The sequence below is a fragment of the Rhinatrema bivittatum genome, chromosome 11 (assembly GCF_901001135.1).
Source record: "Rhinatrema bivittatum chromosome 11, aRhiBiv1.1, whole genome shotgun sequence".
NCBI classification, from domain to species: domain Eukaryota; kingdom Metazoa; phylum Chordata; class Amphibia; order Gymnophiona; family Rhinatrematidae; genus Rhinatrema; species Rhinatrema bivittatum.
This window is the reverse complement of record NC_042625.1, coordinates 92,946,882-92,967,015: the sequence shown is the minus strand read 5'-3', so window position 1 is coordinate 92,967,015 and position 20,134 is coordinate 92,946,882. Positions and strand designations below refer to the sequence as shown.

The 20,134-nt window shown below is 47.3% G+C and overlaps 2 protein-coding genes across 6 annotated transcripts in view; one reads left to right on the top strand and one right to left on the bottom strand.

Annotated features, from left to right (window-relative positions):
- Positions 1 to 622: 622 nt before the first annotated feature.
- DNALI1 (dynein axonemal light intermediate chain 1) lies at positions 623 to 14,265 on the bottom strand. Its single transcript, XM_029570902.1, has 6 exons — positions 14,066 to 14,265; positions 12,326 to 12,456; positions 11,340 to 11,509; positions 10,409 to 10,587; positions 8,189 to 8,353; positions 623 to 1,002 (listed from the first exon to the last, which is right to left on the bottom strand). Exons 1-6 carry the CDS (start codon positions 14,144 to 14,146, stop codon positions 967 to 969), a joined length of 762 nt encoding a protein of 253 aa, XP_029426762.1. The 5' UTR covers positions 14,147 to 14,265; the 3' UTR covers positions 623 to 966.
- Positions 14,257 to 20,134, top strand: part of CDCA8 (cell division cycle associated 8) — a 27,351-nt gene continuing 21,473 nt past the window's right edge. Inside the window, exons 1-2 of one of the 5 annotated variants that reach the window (XM_029570901.1) lie at positions 14,257 to 14,375; positions 17,300 to 17,413. In XM_029570901.1, the coding sequence (XP_029426761.1) occupies positions 17,317 to 17,413 (97 nt within the window). In that variant the 5' untranslated portion in view covers positions 14,257 to 14,375; positions 17,300 to 17,316. The other 4 variants (XM_029570900.1, XM_029570899.1, XM_029570898.1 and 1 more) reach the window with 4 other exon arrangements.

Here is a 20,134-nt window from a genome sequence, read left to right as displayed (position 1 = left end):
TCCCTTCTCCTGGTATTTGTCAGAATTCGTGCAGCTGCATTTTGCACCATCTGAAGCGGTTTGGTGTATGAAGCGGGAAGGCCAAGTAGGATGGTGTTACAATAGTCTAATTTTGAAAAAATGATTGCTTGTAGAATGGTTCTGAAATCTTGGGCATGGAAAAGTGGTCTAAAACATGCGATACCTCCCTACAAGCCCACAAATCCAAATATCTTGTTCTCAGAGGGGCATGTGGCAGGCAACAGCAATGTAAATATTCAATCAAACTAAAGGATTTGATGCACTTTCAAATATATGTAATCTGACTTGGAGGAGCAGTTTTTATGTATATGAGTGTAAAGGCCCTGTGGAGGCCTGCCCCTCACTGTCTCCCTGCCACCACCAATTCTTCAGGCAGCATGGAGTGGATATTTACATCCCAATCTGGCTTGCAGGCCTCACTTTGCCTGTCTCTGACCTGGTCTGAAAAGATGTGTACTGCAAGGCTTTCTTTCTCAGATTACATGGGGGTGATGACATCAAATAAACCTGGGCGAAGTGAAGAGCAAAGGGAGCAGACTGAAAATGGCACCTAATGATCATCCTTTGTAACCAAAAGTGATATCAGGAAATATTCATTTGATCAGGGAATTCACTTTTATTTCTGAAGGCAGTCAAAATCTACAGCCACCCCTGAAAAGATTATCATAGCAAGAACAAGATAGCAAAAGTAGAAAGCCATTGAACTTGCAAACTACTATGAAAACATTTTGATCATTAACCTTAATTATTAAAATACAGGCATCTTAAAATGACCTTTCATAACAACCTTCCATGGCAGGAGATTTCAGGATTTACAACTGCTATCATCACTAACTGTGATAAGGTTATAAAGAATGCAGGCTGGCTGGCTGTTTGGCATTTGCAATGTTTTATTAAAATTAAGAATCCTGGCAAGAGCATTTTGGCGCCACAAAAGAATCTCCTTCACTTCTTTGGTGCAATGATACCTTCCAACTGTGCCTGAAAAACAATCAAAAACAAGGCGAGTCTTATTAAAGGGCATTTCCCATTTATTCCATTTTTCCCAGTGTTGTGTTGAACAGAGAGAGTTTTGGGTTCCAGCCTGTGTGTGATCTGCTGACGCTGGCTGGGCTACCCCTGCTTTTACAGCAGAGCCTCTGGGATTATTTTACATTTCGTCTATTCTGCAGTTTCCCATCAGTTGATCAGTACAGATCACCACCCAAACCTCCATAGTTGGAAAAATAAGGCATAACCGAAGTGTACCAGAATCTGCAGCCCCGTTCTGTTGCAGCCAGAGTGCAAGATTTTGGTGTTTTTAGCTTCAGGCAAGAGCCCTAGCTAGGAAGTCGCAGACTTCAGGGGTTACTACCGCCACCTTTGCAGCTGCTGGAGGTTGAATGTTACTGTTATATTTACAATGGGGGTAGACAATGCATGAAATGATTTGTCGCCACAGCTTGAATGGGCCAAGCCACGTTTGTCCTGTGCATAGATCACCCCACGGTGCCATAAATAGCTACTTTGAATTGGACAGAGATCAGTCATTTGTCAGTAACCAGAATTATTCTCTTTGGAGGGTTATGATGTATCAGAAGCCTCAGCTGCAGTTTCCCCTTCCAATCTCTTAGTCATTATCTGTGGATCAGATAAAGGAAAGGAGAGGCAGTGGGGAAGATCAGTCTGTCAGTTGTGGCAGCACAGATGAAAGTTGGGTTTTGATATGAATTAAGTTGATCTGACAGTAAAATAATTTGGATTTGAAAGCATTATATTTCTGATACTGCCAAATGCCTAACATACTCTGTTACACCTACTTATACAGAAAAAAAAAAAGGTCTTTGAGCTGTGACCTTGCATTACTGCTTGTATGCATACGGAGCACGGATAATGTAGCAGCCCCCTCATTACTATGACAACCTGTTACTGCTGTCTGCAGCTCACAATGTAAAACGAACAGTATCATTCCCTCTGCAATCCTTAAGTTCCATTTTCTTTTGTCTAGCATTAACATTCTCTCAATTTTAAGTCCTTTCTTTTCAAAAAATGTTAAAACCAAATTACTGTGCACTGAAATATGATTGCCCCAACTTTTGTGTTTTCAGCACAGCAATCAGCAGCTGGTGTCCTCAAAAGTGTCCATGTATGGAGTGGGGGTGGGATGAATGATGGTTCCTGTTCATACCCCAGATCAGGCCAGACAAGTGGGATTTACATCCCTACCAGCAGATGGAGGCAGAGAGCTAAAAACTTTTCAGGCACTGCTACATAACTGAGTTTGCCACCTGCAGTCCCTCAGTATTTCTCTGTCTCCAGCAGATGGTAGAGGTGCAGCCCTGCATGTCTAGTGAAAAAATAAATAAAAAAAAAAGGAAAAGAAGTAATTAGCTTAGTTTGGGGAAAGACCGAAAGAGCTCCCCGAGGTGCTAGGTTCCTTTGTGGGCCATCACTCAGGGCGAGTGGGGGGTTGGTGATCCCTGAGCTACTTTTTAGCCTGCATCATCCAGGGTTAGAAAATCGGGGGTCCTGGTTCCCTCCTTTCCCTGACAACTACATCCCCGAGGATTCAGCCGCCAGAAAGTCTTATTTGTTTCTTGGCTGGGCTGCTGGACTGCCTGTAACTTTAAGGGGGGGGGGGGGGGGCAGGTGCTTAGCTGCAGGCCAGAGGAAAGGAGGATTTTCTGTGCAGGACTACCGTTTTGCATAATTTTTCCTGGTGACTCAGGCTGCCGCGTTTTGATTGTTGTGCTGCGGTGGGGGCCAGACGTGTTTTCCCCTCCCCCACATGGCGCAGAAGTTGAGTGCGACAAAAGCTGCAGGGCCTGCGGCTTAACTCAGCCGTGTGTTGTTCAGACTGTGCCATGGGGGGGAGGAACCTCACCTCATCGGGACATTCCCTGTACGTACCCGGATCAGTCCAGACAGTGGGTTATGTCCCCCTTCCAGCAGATGGAGTCAGAGCAAAATTGTAAGGACGGCCCCTTATAGGTTGGAGCACCCTCTGTGTCCCTCCAGTATTACTCCGACTCCAGCCGGTGACAGTAGCACCTGCGGTTCCCTTGTAATCTTAATAGATTTTGTTAATATTTTTCTTTCTTTGGATGGATCATATGTTTAAAAAAAAAAAAAAAGATCTACTTAGGAGGATCTGTGTAAGAACTTGTCTTAGTTTCATTTATTCTGAAACTTGCAGCCAGAACTTTGGTATTTCTTAAACTACCTCTGTCCTTCTTTCCCTTGGGGGTAAGTTTTGTACTCTTTTTCTTTGCACAGGAGTCCTCTTATTTAATTAATTTTCTTGGGGTGCGCTGTCCTGAGACGCCGTTCACCTCGGGGCAGCTCTAACAGAGAGGCGCTATTCCTCTGTTCTCGTGGCCTTACCTGACCAGCACAGGCTCTGCTTGTGGCTGCTGATAGTTTCCAGAGGGGTTTTTGCTTCAGGATCCATTTTCCAATCAGAGGCCGCGCCCAGCGCGATGCTGTGCCTGCAGGGAGCCAGGATTGCGGCTCTCCTGCGAAGGCCTATGTGCGAGGTGCCTTCCCGGCAGGGAAGGCACCTCGAGTCCAGGGAGGCGTTCTGCTTCTCACGCATGGCTTTGGCGAGGCCAGCCCCGTTCCCAGCTGATGCGGGAACGGCGGCCATTTTGTCTCCTGCACTGCCTGCTCCATCGCAGCCAGATTCAGTTGTAGGCTGGGAATTTCCCTTGGCATCGCCGATTTTTAACTCCCGTGAACCTCCCCGACTCAGAAACACCATTGGGGCACCTTTCTGAAACCCCCTCTCCCCTGCCTTTTTCTGCTGACTTTATTTTATTTAAGGCTTTTATATACCGATGTTCCTGTACTAGTACATATCACGTCGGTTCACATAGAACCAAAGTTGGAAATTACATCAAACAAGAGGGACTTCATTCTTTTAATTTACAATGCCTACTTGGCTAGGATGGACCCGGCCTCCGCTCCTCCTCCCTCCTCGGCTATTAGACTGGATGCCTCTGGGAATATGGGAACACCCCTACCACCACCAGGGATTCTGCATGGCTCAGGATCCATGCTCCCCATGGGAGCTACAAGCAGGGGAGTCACTCCAACTCCGGAGGCCACGCAACAAGGGTCCTCCCGGGTACGGGTGGTTCCTCATCCTCCCACTCACACTCCTCAGGATCCAGCCCCCGTCCCAGACCTGGACGACCAGACACCTGCACTGCAAGTGGAGGGTGATGACTCCAGGGTGTTATGTCTCTTTCAGAGAGCCGAGTTAGACCCCCTTATCCCACATACATGTATTTATTTATTTGTTCAGTTTTATATACCCGAGAGCCCCAGAACTCCCCTCCCCCCTCTTTCTCCGGTGATGCAGGCAGGGGCTGAAGATCAGAGGATGAAAAATTTGAAATTGCCTGAGGAGGAGGATAGTGAAGGAGAAGAATTCTCCACTGAGTTTGTTTTCCTCATACACAAAGCCTTTTTGGCCAAAAAGGGTGAAGGGACTAAACTATCTCTACACCAAAATGGGCAGCCCAATCCTAAGAAGACAAAAAGGTCTCCAGTCGGGCATTTGGGGACCCTTCTTTGCCGATTGGGGCTCAATCACTCGGATGGGGATTTGGATTCAGATGACCGGTTGGACAACCTGAATGAGGATTGGGCAGATATGGAATCGGGGGGATGAGTTGTCGGACCGCAAGGTAGGAAGGAACCAGGACAAGTCTGAGGATTTGTCTGAGGAGTTCCCTATTGCAGAGGGGGACGACCCGAGAATGATCATCTTTTCCATAAGGAAGAGTTGACACCACTTATTCCTCATGTCCTGAAGGAGCTGGGAGTGAAGCTACTATATGAGGATTCGGATAATGGAGTGGATCCGGTTCTGATCGGTCTCCAGGGTCCTCCAACGGCTTTCTCTTTGCCTAAGAAAGTAAAGAAATTAGTAGACCGGGAGTGGAATGCTTCTGAAGCTGGGCTCAAGGTAAAAATGAGAGAGATGACCTAACACTGGGACAGAGGAGAGGGTCAGCCTCGCTTCATTGTGAGGGCTTAGCTCTGTCAGAACCCTGGCTGGGGCCATCCCTGCAGATCCAAAAGGACTGAGTCCAGGACTGCGACTTCCCCGAGGCCTGTTGCTGACCAGTAACCAGAGCTCTACAATGCCTGAAGCGACTTTGCCCCCGAAACCGGGAGTGAGACTAAAAGGATGACTTAGACCCCTTGGGCTTGTCCTCTGACAATCTGTGAACCTTATTCCCTCCCAACAGCTTAATCAGCTGATCCAAGTCCTCACCAAAGAGAAGCTTGCCCTTGAATGGCAATGCCTCAAGCTGAATATTCGAGGAAACATCAGCAGACCAGTTCCGCAACCAAAGAAGTCTCCTGGCGGAAGCTGCAGAAACCATCTTTCTGGACAAAGTACGAATGAGGTCATATAAGGCGTTGGCACCATATGCAACAAGCTCTGCTTGCTGAAACTCTTTGTAACTGTAGATATGGAGGCATCCACCTTCGGAATCCGAAGCAACTCCAAAGTGTCTTCGGGCAGCAGACACAGTTTGTCCATAGCTCTGCTCACCTTCAGGCCAATCTCTGGAGTATCCAATTCCCTAACCACCAACTACTGGACTTATGAAAAGGAAATGTCTTGGCTGGACCCCACAGGCCTGCCATGACTGGGTTCACCTCTTCATGATCCGAATCCACATGGAGAGCCGCTATGCCTAACTCCACCAGGACATGAGGGATCAAGGGACCCAGCACCTCCTTGTGAAACAGGCAAAAAACCTTGGGATCATCACCCTCTACGGATGGGACCAACTCTGCTTCCTCGGTTGGGTCCTGCAGGCCCCGATCGGGATCAGTGTCTGAGGCGCCAACCACCAGAGGCAATTCCCCTTCAGATTCCTTGTTGGAGACCCTCTCCAAATTCCTCGCCTTTGGAGGCACCTGGACCTGCTGAACCCTTGTAGCCCCTGAGAGCTTAGATCTCTTCCCCTTCGGGAGATCAATGGCCCAGCGCTTAGGAAAGAGCCACCCCACAGCCTCAAGCGCTAAAAAAGCTTTGTGCATCAAAAGCACAAACTCAGGTGAAAAAGGGGAAAAAGTATCCAGATGCTCATCCAGAGAATCTGACTCCCCTCAGACCTCTTCGGGGCTTAGATCAGCCAGGGAAAGCGTGGATGGGAGATCCCCATCCCACTACTGCGATTGGTGCTTTAGATGTGAAGGTCCCCAAAATGGCCACCGTTCCTGCACTTAGCGGCAACAGAGCTTCAGCCTCACACAGCGTAGCCTTTGATCCGCCAGACCGGCGCTGCCGGGGAGATTGCGCTGTGGGCTCCCCTAATATGCCCTCACCGGTGATGAGGCAGCAGACACAGCGGCCTGCACGCGACAAGCGTGAGGAAGCCAACCCGCCAACTGTGCATTGGAGCTCCCGAGGGGTTCTGAACAGCAGCAGTGACCACGCGGGCCGGGGAAGCAAAGCGGGAGAGTAAAGCAAAGCAACAACTAACCCCCAAAGCACTTCTCTGCACGGCTGATGCAGAGAAAAAGCCAGCCAATCTCCTACTGCCTTTCTGGCCCTCTTCCTTTTTTTGTTTTACTTTATAAGAAAGGAAAAAAATACAAACAGGCAGAAAAAGAGCACAGAAAAAAAAGAAGCAAGCTTAACTGAAGAGTGGCAACGGAGTCTTGCTCGGGCTCCTGGAGGTGAGGAAACTGGACCACCAGTTTTCAGCCCCAGTAGGTCACACCAAGAGCAATTTAGGGTCCCCAACCCCTGCTCGTTCAACCCTATGACCAGGAAGGATGGTCCCACCAGGACCTGACAACATCCTAGGAGAGGATCTTCTATCCGCTCACTGACGTTTCTCACTTTTTTTTTTTTTTTTTGGAGTTCAAAACTTCAGGTTTTGCATCTCCTCCACCTGCTGGAGACAGAGAAATACTGAGGGATTGCAGGTGCCACACCAGGTTATATGCCAGTGGCTGTAAAAATTTCTGTCCCCATCCACTGGAAGGGAGGCAAAACCCAGGAGTTTGGATTGACCTGGGTACGTATAGGGATTGTGAGTGGTATTTTCTGCAGAATTTACAACTGTATATATTTGGGTTCTAGGACCTATATGAAGTTAGTTTTCAGTGGCCTTAGATGTGACCAGTTCAGGGGACTCCAGCCTATCTTGCATGTTTGCCCTAGGAGGGACATTATTTGAGATTATTGTGGGTCTACATTGGCTTGGGTACAGGTCAATACTGAGGGGCTGCAGGTGGCACACTTGAATATATGTAGCAGTGCCTCAGTTTTGTTCTCTGCCTCCATCTGCTGGTAGGGATGCAAAATCCACTTGTCTGGACTGATCTGTGGTAATACAGGAACGAAAATTAGCAGGTAAGAACCAATTTTCCTATTTCAGGTTACACTTTAAAAGGATGTTGCAATCAGATTGAGTTTAGGAGATTTTGGATGTTGAACGAGGACAATGTGTACAAAGCATACACCAGGATATGGTTTCTCTTATCATATGCGCCCAACTTTTTATTCTTGCAGTAGACTGAAGCCAAGCCATATAATCAGTGAATATGCCTCCCCTCCCCCCCCAGACATGGTACATTCTTACACTGATTCACTTACCTGGCTGATTACACTGCATCAAGGGTGCAGAAGTGCTATTCATATAGCAAAGGAACTCACACTGCTTTTTGGCATTTTAAAGCAGATTATATTCAGGTACTGTGGGTATTTTCCTATCCTCAGAGGGGTTTATAGTCTAAGGGCCTGAATTACTACGCTCTTCTCCCATTATGTGTCTATGGGAAAAATGCTTAAGTAAATAAGGCTCTAAGTTTGTACTTAAGGCAACGGAGGGTAAAGTGATGTGCCCAAGGTCATAAGGAGCGGTGGTAGGATTTGAACCCTGGTTTCCCTGGTTGGTAGCCTGCTGCTCTAACCACAATCCGTACCACTCTAACACGTCTCATGCTTCGCACGACACGTGTTACAGTGGTAGGTATAGGTTGCTTTAACTTGAAAACTGCCATAGAGGACTGGTCCAATTCCTGTTCCTGTGTAGGGCAAAATAATACGGGTGCATATTAAAGCTGGTGCGGAGAGCTGATCTGGGCTGTCGGTGTCAGCGGAAATGAGATGCTGTTCTATGTATTGGGGGGGGGGGGGGCAGGCATTACTTACCTTGAGCTGCTGATTGGTCCGTTTAAGGAATTGGATTTCCTCCGCATGTTTCTTTTCTTCTACCTGCCGCCTTTCTGCCTCCCGCTTCTCAATGGCCTCACACTTGGCTTTCTGTTCATTTACTTGCCTCTCCAACTCTTTCTTCTCAGTTTCTAGCTCTGTAATCTTTGAGAGAGTACAAGCAGTAGATTATTTTCTTGGGATTTGGAATGACAAAGAGTGCACCTACTTGCCCTTTTATTACCTCTTGCACCCTGTATCTAAAATTGTTAAATGTCAGAGCGCTAAGTATGCTGCACTCGATGATATGCAGCGCTCCGCTGCAGGGCTTGGGAGCAGTCAGAATTAGGGCCAACAGGCTTCCCAAGTGTAGATGGAAACATTTAAACAAAAACACAGCATCTGACAGTAAAAGGATAGAAAAACTGTTTAGGCTGACTAGTTGAAACTGAAGATATAAAAGTGTTTATTGTAAGGGTTTGTATGTATTTCCTATGTTTCCATATTTTTCTCTAATTATTAAGTTCTGAAGAACCTAAGATTTTCTACTGTTATCTGAAAAATGGAGTTAAATATTTCTAGCATTGGTAATGAATGGTTGAGGTGTAATGACATGAGCAGGGTTTCTGTAAGTTTAACTGTCCCCTTCTGCCATTACAGCAAGAGACATGAGCCTGAAATGAACTGCCTGAAGGGGGCAATGAGACTCTAAAGCTGAAAAGAAGGGCCAACTACTGAACTGGCAATGCTGAGGTATGTCCGAGTGCTGATCTGGACAATTCACCTGACCTAGTTTGGGGCTTACTTACGACTGGGTGTTTGGCTGGATATGGTGCCTACTATTAGGGATGTGAATCATTTTTTAACGATTTAAATTATCATCCGATAATTTTAAAATCGTCATTAATCGGTAAGGGACTCGATACAATAGGAATTCCCTCGATTTATCGTGAAAAATCGTTAAATCGAGTACGGGAATTATTTGGGGGGAGGGCGGGAAAACCGGCACACCAAAACAACCCCTAAACCCACCCCGACCCTTTAAAACCAATCCTTTACCCTCCCAAACCCCCCCCCAAAATGTTAAATTACTTGGTGGTCCAGTGGGGGGGGGGGTCCCGGCCTGATCTCCCGCTCTCGGGCCATCGGCGCCATTTTGGCTACCACTGATAAAAATGGCGCCGATGGCCCGATAAAAAAAAAAAACCCACCCCGACCCTTTACAAATGACCCCTTTGCTTCTCCCACCCTCCCGACCCCCCCCCCCCCCCCCCCAAAACCTTTTACATGTACCTGGTGGTCTAGCGGGGGGTCCGGGAGCCATCCCTTCAATCATACCCTCGGTGCTGGTGCTGGACTGGTTTCAAAATGGTGCTGATTGCCTTTGCCCTCACTATATCACAGGGAGCGACCGTCGCTCCCTGTGACATAGTGAGGGCAAAGGCGATCGGCGCCATTTTGAAACCAGTCCAGCACCAGCACCGAGGGTATGATTGAAGGGATGGCTCCCGGACCCCCCGCTAGACCACCAGGTACATGTAAAAGGTTTTGGGGGGGGTCGGGAGGGTGGGAGAAGCAAAGGGGTAATTTGTAAAGGGTCGGGGTGGGGTTTTTTTTTTATCGGGCCATCGGCGCCATTTTTATCAGTGGTAGCCAAAATGGCGCCGATGGCCCGAGAGCGGGAGATCGCGCCGGGACCCCCCCCCCCCCCACTGGACCACCAGGTAATTTAACATTTTGGGGGGGTTCGGGAGGGTGGGAGAGCAAAGGGGTCATTTGTGTAAAGGGTCGGGGTGGGGGTTTTTTTTATCTGTTCAGGCCTCACTAAAAAATTAACGATGTGAATTGGAATCGGAACCGATTCCAATTCACATCTCTAACGATCCGATTTTTTTCTCCCTCCATCCGAATCTGATCGTTAAAACGATCGGGCACACGATTCACATCTCTACCTACTATAAAGGTAAAGAGCCAGACACTCCAAATTTAAAATAAAAAACTGTGTATCATAGAAAGCAAGCTGAGGTTTGAACTGCAGGCTGGAATCTTCATCTAGCATATTAATAAATCTAGGCTGTGATGTTACACAGAAGCTATACCTAATTCACGCAAGCCCAATGTTGTGATGTCATTATGTTTACAGGAGCCATAGTGACATCATCAAAACCTCAATACACAAATGCATCAAAGGTTGGTTACAGACGGTAGAGCTTAGATTACTCTCTTCTCCATGTCGGATTTTCCGTGCTCAGCCTGCAAGGCCTTCCTCATGCCGAAAGCTACACTGCTCTCGTACAGGGTCTGGTAGGCAGCGATGGTCATGCGGATCTCATCTCTCACTCTCAGCAGAAGCACGCCTCGTTCTGCACAGTTAATGGTGACCTCCCTGATCAGCTCATCTAAAAAGGAAGAGTAGAAGCACTGGATTGCAGCATTTTACAGAGCCTCTGTTTTGACTAGCTTGTAAGCTCCATGGAGCAGGGATTCTCATATGTATCTGACATAGAAACGAGAAGCAGTGCTAGTGATGCTAACAAAAATAGCCAATTAGAGGATCACAGAACACCATTCAACTGCAATTTTACATCAGAATGATAAATATGGTACATTTATTTTTTAATATCATTAATTCAAAGTTAAGGACAATTAGAAATGTACATAAGGTAATATACTCAACTCTAACTTTAACTAAAAATTAAATTTAGACAGCTAAGGAATTGAGCATTTTCCCCATAGACAAATGATGGGAAAAAAAACCTTTTCTAGTGGGGCTGTAATACATGTTGAAGGCTTTGTATGCTGCCACTGCTCCATAAGTTACAATTATTGATACAGTTCTTTTTATCATGGAACATTTAAAATCCTTTAATGCATGTCCTGCCAAACAGAGTTCCCCATTGCCAGCATACTTGTAGTATATCCAACATAGGAGAGCAGTGGTTTCCTAACTTTTTTCCACCCAGGATTGATCCTCTGGGATCTGACAATTCTCAGGCCCCCTTTTATTTTTCTGCGGTCCTGGGGGAATCAGTGACACCCTCCCCATCCAGCTCCACAATCCAGAGAACGCAGGAACCACTGCACTTCAGTATTTTACCATCTACAAACCATCTTTATCCTTCCTACTGCAGAAGAGGGGCAAGTTACTAACCAAAGCACTGAGAATAGAGCTCCCTGCGCACAGGGCAGATCCCGGTTTCTCTAGCCTGCCTTTGCTGCAGCTTCACATCCAGCTGCTCCTGTAGATGAACCACATCCATCCGGGTGCTTGGGGTACTGGAAACCTGTTGGATCCATAGCTGATTGCCTTCCACCCACTCCCTGTACAATGACAAGCAACACAGAAGTTTTCAACTGAGGTTTTTTTCTTTTCTTTTCTTTTTTTTTTTTTTTTTTTTTAGCAGGTCAGCATATGCCCAACTCCTGGGAACAGAAATGGAGGGTTTGGGGCCCTCGGCAGCAAGCAAAGAATCTGAAAAGCACAGGGTAAGCAGCACTGGTATTACATTAGAAGATTTTCTAAATAGGAAAAAAAAATAAACATGTACATTTAAGAAATCAGATATGCAGCAATAAATATGGAATGCATCTGTCTGTTAAATACAGTAATACAATGCACCTCTAATACATATAAAATAAAATACCAAAATCCATGCAAAGTGAGTAAAAATAATATTGTTACAAGTGGCAATTCAGTGTCTTTCATATCCTACAAAGCAACCTTACAAAAGGATGCTTTTTTTTCCCCCTTTTTCTTTGCCTGCTTTGACTTATCCTATACTGTTTCTTTCACCAAAACCCAGAGGACACCTCTGTTATAAACCATTATAGCATCAGTTTGATAAACTACAATGTTGTCTTAGTCTTTAAAAATAGCTCTGTATTTGCAGAGGGGTAAGGAATGATAAAATGTTATTTTGTTACCTAGTTTAAGGCAGGAGGTTTAATCCTCCTACTTTGGCAAGTCATCATCATGTTCCTAATGGGGGTCAGCAGCAGCGTAATAACGCCCCATGTTGTACAGGGTTTCACCCTCCGCGAAAAGGCCAAGAAGGGACAGTCCTCAGCTCATGGGTCAGATCCTATGCTTGGGTCTTAAGCAAAAGGCCGAGAAGCAAAAAAAGAAACATTTCTTACCTAGGAGGCAGGATTGCATTTAAAATTTCTTCAGGTTGTTTACTTGTGTCTACAGGAGGCGTCTTTGGCTTGTGGGGAGGGACTGGAGCTGATGTAGCAGGTTGCTGAGGACTCACTTTCAAAGGACGGGACTGTAAAGTATGAACATAATCAAACAAATAGGAAAAAAAATCTTCTCTAGTGCAACCAACCCAACCCCAAAAGCTGAGAAAAAAAAAAAGTTAAATCCATGGCTCAATTAAATTCTCTGGTAGGAAAAATGGCCTGGCAGTCTTTATCTGTTCTTATTCTCTGCTTACTGTTATATTAATCAATGCCTAAATCTCTTCCCCCAAAATACAACCCTGGGGGGGAGTTCTAGTGAAAAAATGCCTACATCGCTACTATTCTGCTCTACCAATAGCATAAATAGGATCCATTTCAACTCAGCAGTTTTTGCTTGCACCTGGCCGAAGCTCATGGTGTGTGGGTCAGGGCCTAAACCTGGTGCAGTGCAGACTAACAGGAGCGTGACAGAAGGATGCTCCTGTTAAGAAAGTCAAAGAATTAGATATTGCCACACACCTGCTTCCAAGGTGAAAGGAAATTCTCACCACAAAAGCCCCGTCCTCCACCAAGTTTTATTTTCACAGCAACATAAACAAAACTGAACTGTGAAAGCTATCATCAGCCTGTGTCCATCTTCCTAGCTCATGTCACAGGTTCATTTCTCTTTCTCGTTTTAGCAAGAGCCTCTGCTGCTACTACTACGCCATCATTTCTATAGTGCTACACATCTGCAGTGCTGTACAGATACACAAAAATGACATTCACTGCTCAGAAGAGCTTACAATCTAATATGACAAGCCGGACAAGAGACTTGGGGCATTTCATAAAGTAAGATTGGTTGAAAAGAAAAAGTTAATGAGGCTAAAAGCAGACAATCAGGTTTTAGATTTAAAAGCAATTTCAAAAAGGTGCATCTTTCGATGTGAGTTTAACACGGTGGGAGAGGGAGCATGACAGTGGTTCAGGAAGAGTATTCCAAACATGGGGCAGGGAATTGGTAGTAGAGAAGGGCACAGATAGGAGTGACCTATTGGAGGAGGGATGCAGAGAGAGGAGAGGTAGTGAAGAGCTGTAGATTAAAGGCAGTTGTAGGAGAGAAAGGAGAAAATGTGAATCCGTGATTTACTCTTTTGGATATAATAGATTAGGTGGCACTTCATGAAGTTAGCATTTAGCACATTTATAACAAATTGGAGAACATTTTTTCATTCAATGCATAATTAAGCTCTGGAATTCATTGCCAGAGGATGTCGTTAGGGGAGTTAGTGTAGCCGGGTTTAAAAAAGATTTGGATAAGTTGCTGGAGGAGAAGTCCATTAACTGCTATTAATCAAGGGAATAGCCACTGCTATCACTTGGTCTGATCCAGTAAGGTAACTCCTTACGTTCTTATGAACTGTATGCGGGAGCGCCACGGGGCGAGACAGTCTCTCTGTTTTCTTAAAATAAATGTAAGGAAGTAAAGGAAGGGCTCCCAGCACATCCCCGATCCCACGTTCCCTCCCGAGGGAAGGAGCAAGCTGAAACCTCTTACACGGAGCTCTGCAGCGCAGCCGGGAGGGACACCCTCCAGCTCGAGCACTGGAAGAAGGGGCAGAGAGCAGACGCCGACTACGAATCCCACAATGCACAGGGCAGCGGGGAGGGGGTGTTGGGGTCCGGCGCCATCTCGTTCTGGGGTGCCCTCCTCACCTTGGGAGATCTCCTCTCCGTATTGCGGCTGATGAGCATGGGGTTGTCATACTTGAGCAGGGAGTCTGCCGGAGGGATCATGGTTACGGCGGGGTAGGGTTGGGGGGGTGAAGGGGTCTCTCCGCGCCTGAGATCCGCCGCTCCGTCTCCCTCCGGGGAGGCTGTTTACCGTTGCCGTGGAAACTGCTGCCGGAAGCCGCCGAGTCCCCGGAAGCTGACGGCAGTAGCTGTGCGTGGCAGGGACTGGAGGGAGAGGGAAGGGCGGAGCCTTGCATGCTAATGAGCTGTGCTGCTGCGTGCCCAGCTGGCTGTAAGTCTCGGGGCGGTGGGGGGGCCTCGCCGCCTCAGTCCCGAACGGAAGAATTGGTGACGGCAGTGGGGAGGGGGCCCCGGGGTCTGCAGCTGATGCCGGGAGTGGCGAATTGTGTTGGGATTGTGCAGACGCTTCTCCGATTCGGGAAACGCCGGGGTGCTCTCTGACAAATGGCTGTAAGCTTCGGCACTAGTTTCATACTGGTAAGGGGCGTGGCAACAGCATCGAGTGGTCGTTGTCATTGCCCAGGCCAGATTCCTGCTTATTTTCCCATTGGACGCTTACTGTCCCCCACCCCCTCTGTATCACGTGAGCGTCCTTGGCCGTTCCGGATTGGCTACCGGGATTACTGGCGGTTTAAATTTGAATTGGGTCATTTCCGGCCTTGGTGAAGGTGCGGGAGAGGGCCGTGTGTGTTGAGGTGAGCGAGCAAGAGAGGCAGTGCGTGGTGCCTGAGGGTCTCGTTACAGAGTTTGGTGGTAGGCCCGGCCCTGGGGGAGGCGGTCGGCACTAGAGTTGCCAACTTTTCCATGGAACAGGACCGGACACTTGGGGGCCTGGGGAAGGGGGCCGCCGCCCTTCCTCTCCCCTCCCGGTTCCCCTTTCAAGTCGAGAGTTGATCTTTTCCTAGGTAGAGGCTCGATTTGACGCGCTTCTTCCTCTGCGGCTCCCAGCAGTAAGTGCAGCTCAGCTGTGGGAGAGGAGGAGGAGAGTCAAACCGAGCCCCGAAAACAGGCGGGTGATTGGAGCACGGCCAGGCTGCCTCCACTGATTGGCCCCTGTCCTTGCATGACCGGGTTTTACAGTGTCTGGTGGAAAACCGGGCAGTTGGTCGCCCTAGCCGGCACTGGTTCAGGGCTCAGAGGTTGGCCTGCTGGGCTATGTTTCTGTGACTCTTCTGTCTCTGGGTTACCCCCCTCGCAGCAGGCTGAAATTTCTGCACTGAGGGCTGCTTGCAGTAACAGTAAGACATGGGTCAGGCAAAGCTGCAATAAGTGCCTTGTACTGAACCAGCAAAACTTTACAACTGTTAATGCATCTGCCTCAATAGTTGCCTTCCTCTGGTGACCCTTACACAAACTAATAACAGAGCCCTAGCTAGGCAATTTGGCATCTATTCCTAAGTGACAAAGTGTGCTGCCTTCACCCGTGGCAGGACACAAGTCTTCTAGCTCATAACATTTTTAATACAAAACCTATTGTTATTACTATTATAAAGTATATAAGTAGACAGAAAGGTGATCTTGGTCCCAAAATTGGAGTGAGCCTAGCAGTTAGAGCAGCAGGCTGCAAGGCAGGAAAGCCTGGGTTCAGATCTTGCTGCCACTCCTTGTGACTGTAGGGCAAGTCACTTCACCTCCGTTTCTTAGATACATACAGAGTGTGAGTCCTTTGGTGAAAGGGAAATAACCTATAGTACTTGAATGTAATCGGCTTTGATGTGTCTGAAATATGGAATATAAATCAAACACCCATACATCACCTATTAGGAAAACAACATGCCAAGCTGCTATAATAGATCCCTACATAGAAACTATATGCTAGCAGAATATCTGACCTCAGTGGCACATGCAGAACACAGACAGCTTTACCAAAAGCAGAATAGATACTATAACGAATAAATAAACATGCAGACAAAAACCAAATTGGAAACAGCAATAAGCCAGTGCAACAATGGAAACACAAACATCAAACAATGAAATAAAAAAATATAGATCATTAATAGTAAAACCATACCAATAAAAACAAATATTTCAAAACAGCTGACAAAACATATAATAATTAAAGACATTAGAAAAAACAAACCTCCCTGCTCTCCATACCTGGAAACATTCGATTCCAGTCACCCAGTCATGGATTAGTGGGGAGATTCATTGCATAAAAACTTTGTTAATATATATGTATACATGCATACACGCTTTTACTCACATATACTGAATCCACATACGTTCTCTTATTGTTATGCTCACTCACCCATATAATCTCGCTCTTTGTCACTTTTCCCTCTTCTCAAAACAACAGCAGCAGTCTCGTCCTTTCGGCTGCTGCTCCTAAACACCTCTCAATATTGCTTCTTCCAGCAGGGCCATGGTGCTTCTCCATCTGAGGCCTTACCAGTTTCTGGCGGAGATGTGCTGCGCCAGACTGCAGCAGTGAGCGACATCTTCATCTTCCTGTCCATGAGCGCATGGGATACTACTTTCTCTGCTGGGCCTGCACAGGCAGGAAGATGGAAATGCTGCCCACCACTCCCAGATCCCTGCCACTATAGATAGACATTTAGTGCTTCCACTGACCACCACCAGGGATGGCTTCAAGGAATTCACAAACACTGAGCAGTGCTCCTTCTATACCAGCAGCGCTATGGTGCCCTTCGGATAGAGGTCATATTGGCCATAGGCATGCTACAACTCTGCATTCCAATAAGGTTTCCTGAATCTGTTGATTTAAATATGGGAATTTGTTTATCTTATTACATCTGAAAATGTTGTAAACCACCTTGAGCTAAAATTGGAAAGGTGGTGTAGAAATACAAACAAAAAATCTACCCAAACTAATAAGGAGCCAGAGAGGAAGACTACTGGGCACACTGGATGAACCAATTCATCTTTATCATCTGTCATCTTACTGTTATCTTTGTGCTCACAATGAATTTCTGTATTTTATTATGGTCATGAAACCTGATCTTTTTAAATTTCATATATTTTGTGGGGAGCTTCTTTGTGTACTGGAGACTTAAGCTGTACTTCATTGAATTTTCAATAGAATTTCAAGTCCTTGTTGCTAACAAACAATATTTTTGAAATATTTTGAAGTTCTTTGTAAAGAACTATTGACAACTCATTCCTGACTGAATTTCATATGTTCTGATTTTCTTGTCAAATGTGATTATATAAAGTGTATTTTTTATTGCATTTTAGAGATTACGTTTGGCACCATGGCACCAGCAAAGAAAAATACGAACCGAAGACGCAAAAATGCCGGTGTGAGAAATGAAAAACTAGTTGCCTTCTTGAAGGATTTTGACAGTCAAGGTAATTTTAGTTTGTAGGCAGAGCTGGTGCATCCAAATAGGCGAACTAACTGGTCACCTAGGGCAACAGCCATTAGGGGCTGGCAAAGAGCAGCCATGTGGGACTGCAAGCAGAGCCCATGCCACTTATGGCCAAGAGGAGTAGAGACTCGGTGGGCTGCGAGTAGCAGAGAAATGCAGACACTTTATTTATTTAATACTTTTCTATACTGACGTTCAATTGGGCTGTGAGCAGTGCCCATCTTGCTTGCGTCCAAGAAAAGCAGAGACGGGGGCAAGGGGTGCCAAATACCCTTGCATCGGCCCTGTTTCTAGGATGTATACTTTACACACTTCACATGATTTCTAAAATGTGGGTATTTGAGGCATGTAACATACTAATGTGCCAGAATGTTAGGAACTATTTAGAAAGGAATGGAGAACAAAACTGTGAATATCAAAATGCCTTCTCTATAGCTGCTTTCCTAGCATGTAGCAGATGGACTCAGGACCAATGGGTATAGTGTGCTCCTGATAGCAGTTGGAGACGGATCAGATTTCAATCTGACGTCAGCCCTAGTACATATATCCCTGCGAGATGCCATGCTCTTCAGTATTTTCCGACTTCAGAGCAGTTTGGGACTCTATACACGCTTGCACAGCGTTAGAGTATTCTAACCAAAGAAATCCAAAACAAAGAAGAAATCTTACCTCTACAGACGAGCCCTGCTCTCCTGCGTTGATACCTACAGGTCCCTCCCCCAGTCGAGATTCCTGAGGTGATTTCCGCGATCCCTTAGAGGTGAGCCTCAGTCCGGCAACCGGTTCCCGGCGTGGACTTGGCCCCCAAGATCGGGTGAGGCTGAGAGGCAGCGAGTGCCACTTCAAGCGCGGCGGTGAAGGTTTTTTCCCTCTCCCCCTGCAGCCGGAGACCGCCCGGAATGAGACCAGGAAACGCTGAGACAAGGTAAGGTAGAAAACTTCTTAAAAGTCTCCGAGGCTTGAATAGCCGCACAGAACGCCAGCCGGCATAAGTGCTACCAGGTTGATGAGCCCTACCAGGGCTAGGCCCCGGTTCAATACGAGGGCCCTCCCATGTGGAGACTCTCTGAGGTGGTCGCCATATTGCCTGCATGGTCGCCATCGCCATTTCCTTTTGATCGCCTCCCTGTCTGCCAATTCATTCTGTCTACAAGGGTAGGGAGCCCATTGCTAAGAACTAACTGCTCAGGGGCAATAGGACAAGGAAGAGTCGGGGGACCAGGCTAGCCTGCCTGCGGTTCAGTCACAGACTCCAGGGAGAATCTGTCAGAATCATGTCGGGCAACGCCACAACAGTAGCTTACATCAACCGACAGGGAGGAACCAGATGCCAACAGGTGTCCCTGGAAATAGAACCCCTAATGGAGTGGGCAGAGAAAGTCTAGACCCAGGGGAATGGAGGTTGTTGGCCACAGCCTTCCAGTTGATAATAAACCGCTGGGGAACACTAGCCATGGACCTCCTGGCAACCCGGTCCAACCCCCAAGTTCCCAACTTCAGTCGCAGACGGGACCCACAATCCCAAGGGATCGATGCCCTCCTCCAGATCTGGCCACAGGAAGTCCTGCTATACGCCTTCCCTCCGTGGCCGCTACTGGGCGGGATCATCCGCAGAATTGAACACCACAGGGGACCAGTACTTCTAGTGGCCCTGGACTGGCCAAGAAGGCCATGGTACACAGACATGCGAAGACTACTGACAGGGAGCCCTCTCCCTCTACCTCCACACAGGGATCTGCTCCCACAAGGCTCGATCCTCCACGAAGACCCAACTCGATTCTCTCTTATGGTCTGGCCATTGAGAGGACACGCCTGAAGAAGAGCGGATACTCAGGGGCGGTGATTGACACTCTGCTCCGAGCACGCAAGTTTTCCACATCTCTAACTTACATAAGAATATGGAGAATATTTGAAGCCTGGTGTGAAGACCATGACATCCTCCCGCGGACAGTCAAAATCCCCATGATTCTGGAATTCCTGCAGAACAGCCTACAGAAGGGGTTGTCTCTTAACTCCATCAAAGTACAGGTGGCCGGGTTGGCCTGCTACAGAGCCAAGGTGGAGGACGGAAGCCTAGCCTCTCACCCGTTCATCTCCCGTTTCCTGAAATGGGTCAAGCAGATCCGACCACCCCTAAAGTGGCCGGTACCCTTATGGAATCTCAATCTAGTCTTAGATTTCCTAGCAGGAGCCTCCTTCAGCCCACCCGCGGCCTGTCCCTCCGACTACTAACTTTGAAGGCTGCATTTCTAGTGGCAGTCTGTTCAGCCCGTCGCAGTTCCAAGCACTATCCTGTCGAGAACCATTCCTCAGGTTCACACCGGGATCCATACAGCTACGTACGGTCCCCTCCTTCCTACCAAAAGTGGTTTCTCACATCCATCTAAACCAAACCATCTCACTACCATCGCCAGACGAGCATAAGGACTCGGAGGAATCTCACCACCTTCGCCATCTTAACATTGGCAGATTCCTAATCCGATACCTGGAAAAGTCGGAATCCGTCCTTCACAGCGGGAAGAAACAAGGGGAAGCGACCTCGCGAGCAACCCTAGCCCGCTGGATCAAAGAAGTTATCAAGGCGGCCTACGTAGAGGCAGGCAAGCCTCCACCTCTACAAGTCAAGGCCCATTCTACTAGAGCCCAGGCAGTGTCTTGGGCGGAAACCAAGATGCTGTCACCCGCCGAGATCTGCAGGGCG